General features: G+C 49.7%; 1 protein-coding gene across 1 annotated transcript; it reads right to left on the bottom strand.

Moving 5' to 3' along the window:
* Positions 1-1,464: 1,464 nt before the first annotated feature.
* On the bottom strand, positions 1,465-7,425 carry Foxi3 (forkhead box I3). The gene is made up of 2 exons (XM_005338467.4): positions 6,571-7,425; positions 1,465-3,600 (listed from the first exon to the last, which is right to left on the bottom strand). The coding sequence occupies exons 1-2, from the start codon at positions 7,277-7,279 to the stop codon at positions 2,990-2,992; spliced, it is 1,320 nt and encodes a 439-aa protein (XP_005338524.3). The 5' UTR covers positions 7,280-7,425; the 3' UTR covers positions 1,465-2,989.
* Positions 7,426-12,874: the final 5,449 nt, after the last annotated feature.

Below are 12,874 nucleotides of genomic sequence, written 5' to 3'. Positions count from 1 at the left end.
AGAGGCAGTTTGGAGTCTGCTCTGAAGGGCAGTGGCCTGTGCTTGGCCCTTTGCCCAGGGAGCACCCTCAAGCCAGGCAGGGGGAGGGTGGAGAGGCATAGGGCTTTCAAAGCCTCTGGGCTCCTGGCTGTGTTTTCCAGTAAGTTCAAGAATGGGACGGAGCATCTAAAAGAGTGTCAAGAAGGAAACTTGAAACCTGCTCTTTAGCTCCTCAAATTCTCCCTGGGTCCCATCGCTCCCCGGAGATGCACCTTAACTGAGTGCTGTGGGCCACATCTCATCCTCTGCGCTGACTCGACTGGAGCTTCAGGTGTGACCCAGATCCAGTGTCAGACATGGTTCCCAGGCAGTGTCACTGCTGCAGGAAATCAGTGTGAACTGGACGCTGGCCCATGGGACCTGGAAGCTGCCCAGGCCCAGGCAGCTGCTTCCCTCTCTTCCTGCCGGTGCCCAGCAGGGGCCAGGCTGGTAGACACACCAGAGCACAGCTCCAGCAGTGTGGGCAGCAGGAACCCAGCCTCCCCTTTGACCGTGCCACAAAGAGGGAAACAGGTTCTCTTCACCTTTGTCCTCATACAAGGCATCATTCTGACACTTAATGTCCATCAACAACCCAGACCCAGGACTTTCAGATGCATTGTAAGGTTTTCTGTTTCTTCCCAAGAAACCTGGATGCCTGAGTCCCACACTTCCCGCCCCAAAAGAGGTTTAGTCAAAATATTCCCAGCCTTCGGTCTCTAATAACTTGATGTCAAGAAGGAAGCTACCTTGAGAATCTATAATCAGGAGCTGAAACACTGACAGATTCTACCTCCACGTGACCTCAGCTCCAAGAAATGCCCCAGTCATTTGGGTTGCTCCTGCTCCAATGGTCTTTAGGGAGAAGAGGCACTGTATAGGTTAGAAGCTGCCCGGACGGAAGCCAGAGGCCTATGCAGACAGACTGGGCTCACCCTCTGGCCCCAGGACCTAGGGTTTTGGAAGCGGCTTGTTGGCAAATTGCAGGTGTTGGGCTAGATCACCTGTCCCTCACCTCCTCAGGGGCCTTTGGGCAGCTTTTGAAGCCCTGGTCCTTTGGCTTCTTTTCAGATGGGGCAAGTTTGTAATACCAGCTCTTTCCTTAGCATCCATGGGGTGCCAAGTCCCTCCCCCCAGAGCACCGTTTGTCTGATGCACTGAAATCTGGTTGATCCAGATAGTGAGCCCATCAGAAGCCAACAGTCATGTTGTGTGTGTGTGGGGGGGTGCGATCCTGAGGGACAGGTGACAGCTCGGCCCCCCAGTGGCTGATGCCATGCACCTCACCCCTCTATTCCTTTAGGACAAAGCAGGAATGCCCCAAAGAGGCCAGAAGTCACCCCACTTGAGTTTATTTCCTGTGGTCTTTCTCAGCAGGATTTTCTTTTCTAAAAACTTTTTTTCTTTGCTGCCCTGGTTCACATTATAAATTAACTCACAAATATATAGAGTTGTGCTAGAAAAAATATTTATAAAAGTTCATATGCTTGCTCACATACAAAAATATCCATAGAAAAGGTTTTCTGTACACACAGTAGAGGGTAGGGAGTCTCTTTGGTTGTCTTTAGGTAGTGGCGACGATCTTGAGCTCAATAAGTTCATGATTTTTTCCACATGCTCTATTTCAAAATAAAGATTTTTTTGAAAAATATTGTATCTTCAGGAGTACACAGGAAACAGTTTTTTTTTTTTTAATTACAATGTGTATGTGATCCTGTTTCTAGAAAATTCCAAACCCCAGACAAAAAAATGCTCGTATCAAAGGCTCAAAATCTTGGCAAAGGGGACTCAGGCTATCTTCATCTGAATAGAATGCTGTTCCCAGGGCGTCCAGCCATCATTCATTTTTAATTAACATTTTCTTACTAACTCACTAGTCCACCAATAATGGCCAAGTGTTTGCCGTGTAAGGTGCCAGGTCTCTGCTGGGCCCTGGGAGGGCGAAGGCAAGAGTTACTCAAGGGACCATGCCTCTGAAGGAAAGGTTGCTAAGATAAATAAAATCATCTATTTTTTAATTTGACCACAAATGGTTTATCATATTAAAAGCTATGAAATTCCACTTTAAACCTATTTAATAAAATTCTAACAATACTTGACTACAAAATGAAATGCCCAGGACAGGAGCTAAGAGGGACAGGCTATGGTGGTCAGCTGGCTCAGCGGTCACCTCAGCCTTGGACTTGGGTAGGAGGTGCAGTTGGTCTCAGCAACTGGGATACAGGTTACCAGCTCCAGCTCTGCAGCCAGGCCCAGTTCCACCATTTTCTCCCTGGGACCTCGGGCAAGTCACATCTCATCTCAGAAGTCCATGTCGCTTGCACAGACAGCAAGTGTGGGACAAGAATCTATAGCCACCCCTGTGAGGCAAGGTGGGCTAAACCCGTTGAGACTAGGGCAATGCTTGGTACCTAGGGCAGCCTTAAGGCAATCAGTACGTCACAGGTACCAGTCAGAGGTGACCCGCTGCACAATTGTAGTGCTTCCAGTGATACAAACTTTAACTGGAGGCCAAGGACACAAAGTTGGAAGTTTCCTATAAAAGGCCAAATTACCTGGCTTTTCTAGAAAAGATCAGAAAGCTGTAGGACAGGGGATAGCCAGCTGCTCCAGAGCCTTTGGCTGGTGGGTCCAACCACGGACTTCAAGTGCTAGCTGCTTTTTACCACCTAGGGACTTCAGGGTGGGCTCCAACTAAGCACCCCTGAGCCCACCACCTGGCACAGATCGACAAGGCCCCAGACCCAGTCTCTGCCTCACAGGGCTGCAGGCTACCTGCCCCGGAATGCAGTCGGACTTCTGCCTAGAGGCCCATCTCCAGAAGACCTGTAAAAGTTTGCTGGGGTCTGAGGGTTCCCTGCTCCCTGGAAGTTACACCATGGGATCACCCAGCAGTTCAAACAAATGCAGAAGCTCAGCCCCACCCCAGACCTCGATCTGCTCAGCAGTGCCTCCAAGTCTGAGAAGCACCCTACACCTCGGAGCCCTCCCGCGGGTAGATGAGGCTGTTGACCATGCCCAGGTTGTAGAAGGGGCTGCTGAAGGGGCTGCTCTGGCCCCCACCGGCACTGGCTGGGAAAGGGCTATAGTAGGAAGATCGCTGGCTGCTGCCGCTGCTGGTGCCCAGCGCCAAGGTGTCTGCAGAGGCCTCAGAGATAGAGGTGGCGGGGAAGACGCTGCTGGAGGGCAGCTGAGGGCCCTGGGCCCCCAGGTGGCGGCCACCAGGGCTGGCGCGCTGGGCACTCCCACCGCTGCCGACGCTGAGACTGCTGAGGCTGCTGAAGAAGGCACCGAGGCAGGGGGTGGAGGCCAGCACAGGGCCACCCGGCGGGGACCCAGGGCTCTTGGCGCCCTCAGGCTCCGGAGACTGCGCTGGCCGCAGCACCGAGGAGGGGCCTTCTCCCTCGGGGGCGCCCACCCGGGCCCCCAATCCTGAGGACAGCCCTTCTTCTGACTTGGAAGTCCCAGTGGCCACTGCAGAGCTGCCGCTGGCCTCCGAGCGACGCTTGCGCTTCCGACGGAAGTTTCCATTATCAAACATCTTCTCGCAGTTTGGATCCAGAGTCCAGTAATTACCTTTCCCTGGGAAAGAAGGACATATTAGAGAAGGACCTGTTTATGCCTGTGCATAGTCGTCCACGGTCCCTTCAGGTCCCAAGACCCCTGGAGCTGCCTACAACCCTGGAAGTGCCAAACCTCTTTTTTCTGGTGTTTTTTTTTTTTTTCTTCTATACATATTTACCCACGATACAGTTTAATTTCTAAAATGAGGCAAGGTAAAAGTTACTACTAATAACTAATAATAAAGTAGCACAATTAAGCAAAATGTAACTGTGATAGAAATCATGTGATCTGGACATGCCCCTGTCTCCCCAGAGACTGGGGAAACTGAGGCAGGGGCATGGCAAATTCCAGACCAGCCTGAGCAACTTGGCAAGACCCCATATAGATGTCAAAGTTGGAGATTGCAGGACTGAATTAGCTCAGCAGTAGAGTGCTTGCCTAGCATGTGTGAGGCCCTGGGTTCCATGCCTCCCCCAGACTTAATTAGATTCCCAAAGCACTTGTAATTAAATTGCCCAACACCTTCCCTTATTCTAGATCCAAAAAAGTGTGACCTTGCAAAATCATGGAACTCTGTTGCTACTTAAAACTTGGGCTTCCATTTTTTACAATGATAAGGATGAGAACAGCACCCATCTACCAGATTGAGGTTTAAATGACATCTCAAGCATAGTAGCTGGCACATGGCAAGCAGTGAAAATAGAGTATTTATTGTAAAATTCTTATTCCCTAAAAGTATAAAACTCCCACCATTGAAAAAACTATCTTACTGGAAAAAAAGCAGCCTGCAAATAAAGATTGATTCCTGTGTAATCTCCTCGGTATTAGCAACTCATGGGATGGCCCTCCTTTGGAGTTTGAGGAAATGCTGGCCATCGACCTCCATTCCTGTTGGGCAGCACACACCCCTGAAAATCTTCTAAGCCTTCTGTCCACATGGCAAACATGGACAAAGCTTGTCTGCTTAGAAAATGTCCCTTATGTTCTACAACCAAGGTGGGAAAGAGGGATATCTCATCCAATAGCCCTTTTTACTTCTAGAAAAAAATAACCTTTGATGTTTCAAAGTACTACCAAGCATTTACCTTTAGTGAGAGTTTTACATGGAAAACCTTAGTACCTCCTCACAGTTCTATGGAGACTCCTAATACAATTGTCCTCACTCTTCAGATGGGGAAAATGAGATGCAGACTGGTCAGCAACTTGCTGTATTCAAGAGCTATACAATCACTGCCATGATAGAGCCAGCATCTAAGCAGGCTGACTCCAGACCCAGAATTCTTTGTTAACTACTGTGTTAAGCTGCCTCCACAAACTAGCAGGCACTCACTCTTCCAAGCCCATGATCTTCGGTGAAGCATTTTCTGCAGATAATTGTAGGAAAAAGAAAGTTTTATATGACTACAGTTTAGGTAACAATACCTGCATCTATCAGGTGTATATATTGGACCAATTAGGTACCAACAGATTATTATTATTATGTGTGTGGGGGGAGGGAGTTGCTGGGAATGGAACCCAGGGCCTCATGCATGCAGGCAAGTGCTTTACTACTGAACCACACCTTCAGCCCAAAATGTTTTGTTTTGCAAGTACCAAGAGCTTTGATGACACTACCAATAACTTTAAATGTTTACGAAAGTTCAAGAGTTCATATAACTGGGGCTGGGGCTCAAGCGGTAGCGCGCTCGCCTGGTATGCGTGCGACCCGGGTTCGATCCTCAGCACCACATACCAACAAAGATGTTGTGTCCGCTGAAAACTAAAAAATAAATATTAAAAATTCTCTCTCTCTCCTCTCTCACTCTCTCTTTAAAAAAAAAAAGAGTTCATATAACTAACAAGATAATCTTGGGTAATTCACAGGCCAAATCAGGAAGATGCATCTTCTAGAACTGTCTACTCTGTTCAATACAGTACCCACCAGCCACAGTTGGCTATGGGCATTTGGAATTGAGATGTGGAATAAAATGCTCACAGGAAACTGAACATTTAGAACCAAGGAAATAATATAAAGAATGCACTAGTAATTTTTATAATTGAAACATTTTGGATACTTAAATAATATTAAAAATGTCACCAGACTCTGGACTTTTTGAATGCGACTTTGTACAGTATTCCTGCTGGAAAGTGCTGCCGAAGCATGGCTTCAGGGGGCTAGGGAAAATCCCAACCTGAGCGCCATGCCTGAGAACACTTCTGTTTGACTAATATTGTTTCCCACGGCAGCTCCCTCCCCTTCCCTTGTCCTGGGCTCCTTGGGAAAACCTCAAGTTTCTCTCGTTTTTTTAAGCTGCTTCTCTCCACCTCCCCCTAGGCCAGGTAAGAAAGGGCACTCAGCGCTGTAAGGTGGCCCTCCCTGCTCCAGGGGTTTTGGGGCTCAGAGCAGAAGAAAGTTGGGGACATTCTTTTTAAATTTCTAACTAGTTAAGGCATCAAAATCACAATTTGTAGGGTCATGAAAGCTGTCCCAGCTCTATCTAATGGTGCCGGAGCCACGGGGGTCAAGTCTTCTTTCTCAGGTGGTCACAGTGAGATTCGTAGGAGTCGGATAGCGGAGGAAACGCGCCAGAGTCCGCCTCCTTTGTGAAAGCCGACCGGGATCCCAGCTTTCTCAACCATCTCCCCTTTCGGGTGAGTTTCCCGGCATTCCTACTCCCCATCAGCCTTCCCTTTAACTAGGCAACCCTTCAAAAGGGCCGATGAACACTGCCCAGGGGTGGCCTCTCGTTTGACACGAACTTTCCCCCTCTCCTCTATCTAACTGGACGTACAGAGGTAAGGGACGAGCTCCCCGCTCACTGGGTGCTCCTTCCAGACCTCTCTGACGTTTCTTTCTCCTCCGGTTACCCTCACCCAGGTCAGACGAGGTGGCTGCCCCTCCACCTGCGCCCGCCCCGGCTCGGAGGAGACCAGGCAGCCACAGACCCTGCCCGGCTCCTGCCCGCGCCCGCCTACCGAGCCTCGAAGCACCTGCCTCGCCGCCCTCACCTGGGTCATCCTCGTCGCGGGGCACCTTCTTGAAGCAGTCGTTGAGCGACAGGTTGTGGCGAATAGAGTTCTGCCAGCCGGCCTTGCTGCGCTGGTAGAAGGGGAAGCTGTCGGCCACGAACTGGTAGATGTGGCTGAGCGTAAGCTTGCGCTCGGGCGCGCTCTGGATGGCCATGGCGATGAGCGCTGAGTACGAGTAGGGCGGCCGCACCATCTTCATTAAGTCCTCGCGGCTGGCCATGGACAGCCAGCCCAGCTCCCCGGGCGCCGCGGACCCCGCAGGCGAGGCGGGCGCGGCGGACGCGGGCTGCGCGAAGGGCCGCTGGGCGCACGTGAAGGAGCCGGCGGCGGGCGGCGGCTGCAGGAAGGGCCCGGCCGCGGCCCCGGGAGGCGGCGGCGGCGGCGGTGCGCCCAGGTAGGCGGCGGCCGCAGCGGCAGCGGCGGAGGACGGGCTGCCCACCCCGGGCCCATTGAGCCACAGGTAAGGGTTGGCGGCAGCGGCCGGCGGCGCGGCGTAGTCGGCCAGCGTGTAGGGCGCCCTGGAGGCCGGGGGCGCGCCCGGGGCGGCGGCGGCGGGGGGCAGGCTGGGCTGCGAGTACACGCCGAAGTTGTCGCCGCAGTAGAGGGCCATGTCGACGGCCAAGGGCGGGTGCGGGGCGGCCGCGGCGAGCGGGGAGCGCGGCTGTTCCCGCCGCTCGGTCGAGAGCATCCCTCTGCGGGCCACCCTGCGGCCCACCTCGCCTGCGCTCGGCGCCGGCTCCCGGGCCGGGGTCCGGCAGGTGCGGGCGGAGCCCAGAGAGCTCCAGCTTATATCCGCGCGCCACTCCCGGGCCGCGGCCCGCTCTCCACGCCCCCGGCCCGCCCCACCTGCCGCGCCCCGCTCCGCCCCTCCCCGCGTGCGCTGGCGGAGCCACCGGGTTTAAGGTAAGGAACGCTTCCCGTCCTCTCAACCCGGCGACGAGATAAGAGCACAAATGTTAAAAAGAGGAGGTAACGCAAACTTATAAATCTCTTCGGGGAAAGTCTGCACGTTAATTCCGGGGCCGCTCAGGCCACCTGCCCAGACCTCTTCGCTTCTTGTACCTCGAGCCCCAAACCTTTTGTAATCCAGGGCGTTGCACGTTCGGCGTTGCAGATTGTCTCCCAATCGCAAGCCGTAGAGGAAAGTTTCAGCCCTTTTGGGGGTGCAGCGGGAGGTGTTCCCTGGCACCTAGGCCTGTCTGCACTCCCTGGGGATTCTGTGATCAGAGCCACTGAAGTCGGGGATTAGTTCTTCTAGCAAAACCCTGCGTTCCATCACTCCGGGAAGCACTTGCTCATCTTAGGTCCGGTTTGTTCAGACTTCTGGTGTAATTTCGATACCTTTAAAATGGTGAACGTTTTCAAAGACCTTCAATTAAGTGGCTTCGGAATTAGCCTTTTAAAGCTAGTTTAAAGTCATTTAAGATGTGAAAAAATGTTCATTTTTTAAAAAGTCTAATTGGATTATATGACTTGCATTCCACTTATTCTAATATGTGGCTCCCTGCCTAGAAAAAACAAATGCAGTAAAATACTGTGGCGACCCCAAGTACCGCGCAATCATTATTTATTGGTTCAAAACAACAATAAGAAAATGGTCTCTTCCAATACAAAGTATTCCTAAATGTGTTCTTACGTCTGAAGGACACCTTGTCTTCTAAGTAAAATCCTGAGTTCAATCTCCTGTACTCACCCCTCCGCCAAAAAAAAAAAAAAAAAAAAAAAAAAAATGCTGGAGGAGAGAAAGGAAAACGTTTTATTCTGCATATGCCAATTACAGGCTAACAGTTTGGAATATTTAAATTTATTTATGTACTTTGGTACTTAAACAAAGAAATTGATATTTACTTAGCAAATTTTGGTGCTGAGAATGTTAATCTCACTTCAAATGTAACTAGTCATCTTTTTTGGAACCAGAAACAATTTCTTTAAGTCTCCTACCAAATACTATGGAAAGGAATAGTGTTTGTCTACATCATATTTTGATTTAGATTTAAGGATCTAAATGTTTTCTTTCTTTTTTAAAAAAATATATTTTTTAGTTGTACATGGACACAATAACTTTATTTGTATATGGTGCTGAGGATGGAACCCAGTGCCTCACACATGCAAGGCACGTGCTCTACCACTGAACCACAATTCCAGCCCCTAAATGTTTTCTTAATTTAGATAAACAAATTTGTTGGATTTTGAGATTTCTCTTGGGGTGTTAATAAGGAGTAAAACTATTTCCAAGAAATTGGAAAGAAATCCTTGATGTTATAATGCCCCAAATTTAATATCTGTTCTTAAATTGTAAAGTTCAAAGCTAAAAAGAGGAGGTCCAAAAGAAAACTTGGCTGGATGGCAGAACATTACTAAAGTTTGAAGCCATCTCCCCTTTAGTAATTGGTGCCTTTAAGAATACAATATCTTTCTTTTCAGCAAATTCATCACCCATACAGACTGCAGTTTTGAAGGTTTCCTTTAGGGTCTAATTTTTCACCCAGTAGCTCCACATTATTCTGAATGAGGGACCATGCTTGGAGATTATAGTTTATTGTTTTGATTAAAGGTTCTACTGAGTAACGATACTTTGTTTCCTAACTGTATCCTTTTCGGACTTTAGTTTTATTTAAAAAGGACAGAGCCACCTAGCGACTCTTGGCTTCTATTACAGCACACACCTGTAAGAGATGGGTGGGGGGCACCCCCTCTAGGGAATTGGAAGTTACATTTCAATATTTTCAATTACATTTTAATTATATAAACATAAAACTAGTTTGGGTCATGGCCTGAGTTATTTAATGTCAACATTAAAATAATGCTTTTGGCCAGGCGTGCCAGGTGCCTGTAATCCTAGCTACTCAAGAGACTGAGGAAGGAGGGTGGTAAATTTGAGAGTAGGCAAGGCAATTCAGCAAGAACCTATCTCAAAATTAAAAAGGCTAGAGATGTAGCTCCAAGGTAGAGTGCTTTCCTAGCCTGTGCAAAGTGAATCCCTGGGCTCAACCCTTAGCACCACCTTAATAAATAGATAAATAAATCCCCATTTTTAAAAAAACGAACAAACTTTTTAAAAATGTTTTTTAGTTGTTGATAAACCTTTGTATTTATGTTGTTTATTCATATGTGGTGTTGAGAATTGAACCCAGTGCCTCACACATGCCAGGCAAGCGCTCTCAGGCCCCCAATAAACAAACTTAAAAAGCATTTGAGATACTTAAAAAAAAAAAGATTAAAAAAGTGCTTCAAATGCAAGTTCCCTGAAAGGATCTTTTGTTCAGTTTTGTTCCATTACTTTTCACAAGATATATAATCAAGAAAATTGATGCATTTATATCAGTGAAAAATATGGACAGGCTGTTACATGTTTGCATCACTGGAAAATAATTATTTAACCCACAGAAAACATCTCACTGATTTTCTGCTGCCATTGGGTTACATTCTAGCTGCATCTTTGAAATTGCTGAACAACAGTAAATTTAAAGGAATGTGGTAATTTTGAACAGACACTGTAATGGAATGTAAAATTGATCACACTTGTTAATCTGCAGTATCACAGAAAAGTCAGCATGTTAGGGTTTGCTAGCATTTCCCCGTATTTGCACAGCCGGATCCTTCCCAGATCAGCATGGTGGTTTACCTCACAGCACCTAGGAAAACCCAGGAGCAAGAGGAAACCCACCCACCCATGTTACCTCCCTGGTCTTCTTGGCACTACAGTTAGTGTGCTGATCCTACCTCTTCAGACTCACTGAAGAGGAGTCTGCAGAATTAATTATGTCTTTTGTTTTCCCTCCCTCCCTCTCCCCCTCCCCCCCACCGTGCCCAGCACCCCCCCTTCCTTGAACCAAGGGACCTCAGTCACTGAGCCATATCCCAGCCCTTTTTATTCTCATTTAGAGATAGGGTCTCACCAAGTTGCTGAGACTAGCCTTGAATTTGTGATTCTCCTTAGCCTCCCAAGTTGCTGGGATTGTAGGCTTCCACCACACACAGCCCTAACACCCCCTTTTAAAAACATCCATGTCTATGGCATCAGTGAACGACTACTTACCAATGCCACATTGGAACAAGAACAAACCCACTCAAGGGTGTGTAAATACATGTACACACAAAATAAACAAAAGCCCAGATGGGACTTGGGGAAAATTTCTAAAGCAAAAAAGAGTTGAAGCATTCCCCAGATTGGGGTGGAGGGAGCCCGACCCTGACAATACATTACAGACACATCATGGAAGAGAGGCTTTGGACAATTTCTAGGTGTTTTGTAAGAGGTAAGGGAGTGTGGCATTTATGAAATAAGAAATCAGAAGAGGAAGAGACCCAAGTGGGGATGGGAAGGAGGCCAGCAGAGAACCTCAGGTCACTATCATCTTAGAATCCAGCGTCAAGATCAAGTGGCCCTGACACACTCAGCTTTGTGTAAGTGGCACCCGAGGACAGAGGGGGCCGAGGCAGGGATGGACACATCCTGACCTGCTCCATGTTCTTCCAGCTCTGCCCACGTGGCTGGTTCTCACTTCAGGCACCTCACCCGCTGTGACTCACAGAACTCAGAGGACCTTTCCTTTGCTCCTTAACAAACACTGATGGCTTCACTCAGCACTGAGGAAGCAGAGGCAGCCCCTCTCCTGGGGACAGCTAGCTCCCCACCAGTGTGGGATTCGTCCTCTGTTCCAGAATCCCTTTCCCTTCTGGGCCTCATGCTGACTGCAGCTGGGTGCCCGGTCAGCCAGCCCCTCAGCCACCAGGAAGCCAGGGAGGAAGAGGGGCTATGAATACAGAGTGGGGCAAACCAAACCTGGGAGGGTCAGAGACCTGTGTGGCCACCGTGCACTGGCAGACTCAAGACCAGTCCCCTCCTTCCCCCTTTAGTCAGGCCAGAAAGTCTAGCAAAAGGGTGCATCTAAAGGACATTAGAAGTCTAAAGCATCTGAGGACCCCATGGAAGTTTCAGGTACTTAACCCAGAAAAATAAGAAGTGATCAGTGCCAGAGGGTGGTGCTCCAGCACCTTCTCAACTGAGCCCCGCCTGAACTCCCAGCCCCTTCCTGCCCATGGTGCACCCCTCCCCGCCTGTGGACGCTCCCTGGCCAGGCCCTAGCCCAAGCCCTTTCTCTCCCTCCTGGGAGGGAACCCAAGGGGCTCTACCACTGAGCCCCATCCCCAGCCATTTTAATTTTTTATTCAGAGAGAGGGTCTTGCTAAGTCACTTAGGGTCTCATTATATTACTGGGGCTGGTCTTGAACTTTTGATCCTCCTGACTCTGCCTTCAGAGTTGCTGGTATTGCAGGCATAGCTGCCAGGCATGACTGATTAGCCCCATTCTTGCGCTTTCTCAGCTAATTTCTCACACTTTTTTTGCTGCTGCAGATGAGCTTCCCAGCCTCCCTGTGTGTCCATAGCTCGCCTGGGAAGATTTGCCTGCAGGGACTCCCTGTCCAAGGTAGGTCCTGGCCCAGGAGTCTCCCCTGTGCCTTCCTGAGGGATCTCACCAAAGGCTGGGGCATCCCCTGACTCCTCCCAGCTCAGGATGGGGGGCTGCTGTCCTCCTGGCTCACCATCCATCCCCTGCCTGGGCATCTTCCTCCTCCCTCTTACTTTATTTGTTATTGTTGTATGTGGTGCTGGGGCAGCCCAGAGCCTTGTGCTGCTAAGCACCCATTCCACCAGGAGCCCTTCCCAGCCCTCCGCCCTCTCTGGGGAGAGCTCCTCAGGTCCTCCGAAGTTGGCCTCCCTTCCTGCTTCCTCTTCCTCAGCCTTCGTCCTCTGTCCATGGTCTTTCTGTCCCTCAAGCCTGCCATCTTGCTGAATGGCCACCATCCACCTGATGCAGACCTTGGCCCCGTGGTTCAGCAACTCCTCTCGGGTCCAGCCACCCACTGCACCGCTCTCTCCAGGAAAGGGCGGTGTCACTTTGAAAGCTGGCAGTCTGCAGCAGAGAAAGTGAGATTCCATGTTCCATAAACAAAGCAGCAGGCCTGGGGAGGCCAAGTCATTTAATTGTCCCTAACCCTTGAGGGTGCACTGGGTTCCAGCGCAGATGTCTGGCTGACGAATCCAGGCTGGGGCCCAGCTGTCCACACCTCTGCTGTTATTCCCAGGACCTGGCCAACGCTGGACCCTAGTGAGTGCCCAACTCTTGATTGTTTCCAGAATAAATTAAAAAGCATTAAGTGGTATAAAACGAAACAAGGTGTCTCCTACCCCTTCTGTACCCCAGTCCCTCTCAGTAGCAGCCACTTGTCACCCATTTCTGGTTCTTTCTTGCAGACAGTGTTTTTCAGGTACATATCT

This window comes from Ictidomys tridecemlineatus, chromosome 12 (assembly GCF_052094955.1).
Source record: "Ictidomys tridecemlineatus isolate mIctTri1 chromosome 12, mIctTri1.hap1, whole genome shotgun sequence".
Lineage (NCBI taxonomy): Eukaryota > Metazoa > Chordata > Mammalia > Rodentia > Sciuridae > Ictidomys > Ictidomys tridecemlineatus.
This window is presented reverse-complemented; position numbering and strand designations above follow the sequence as displayed.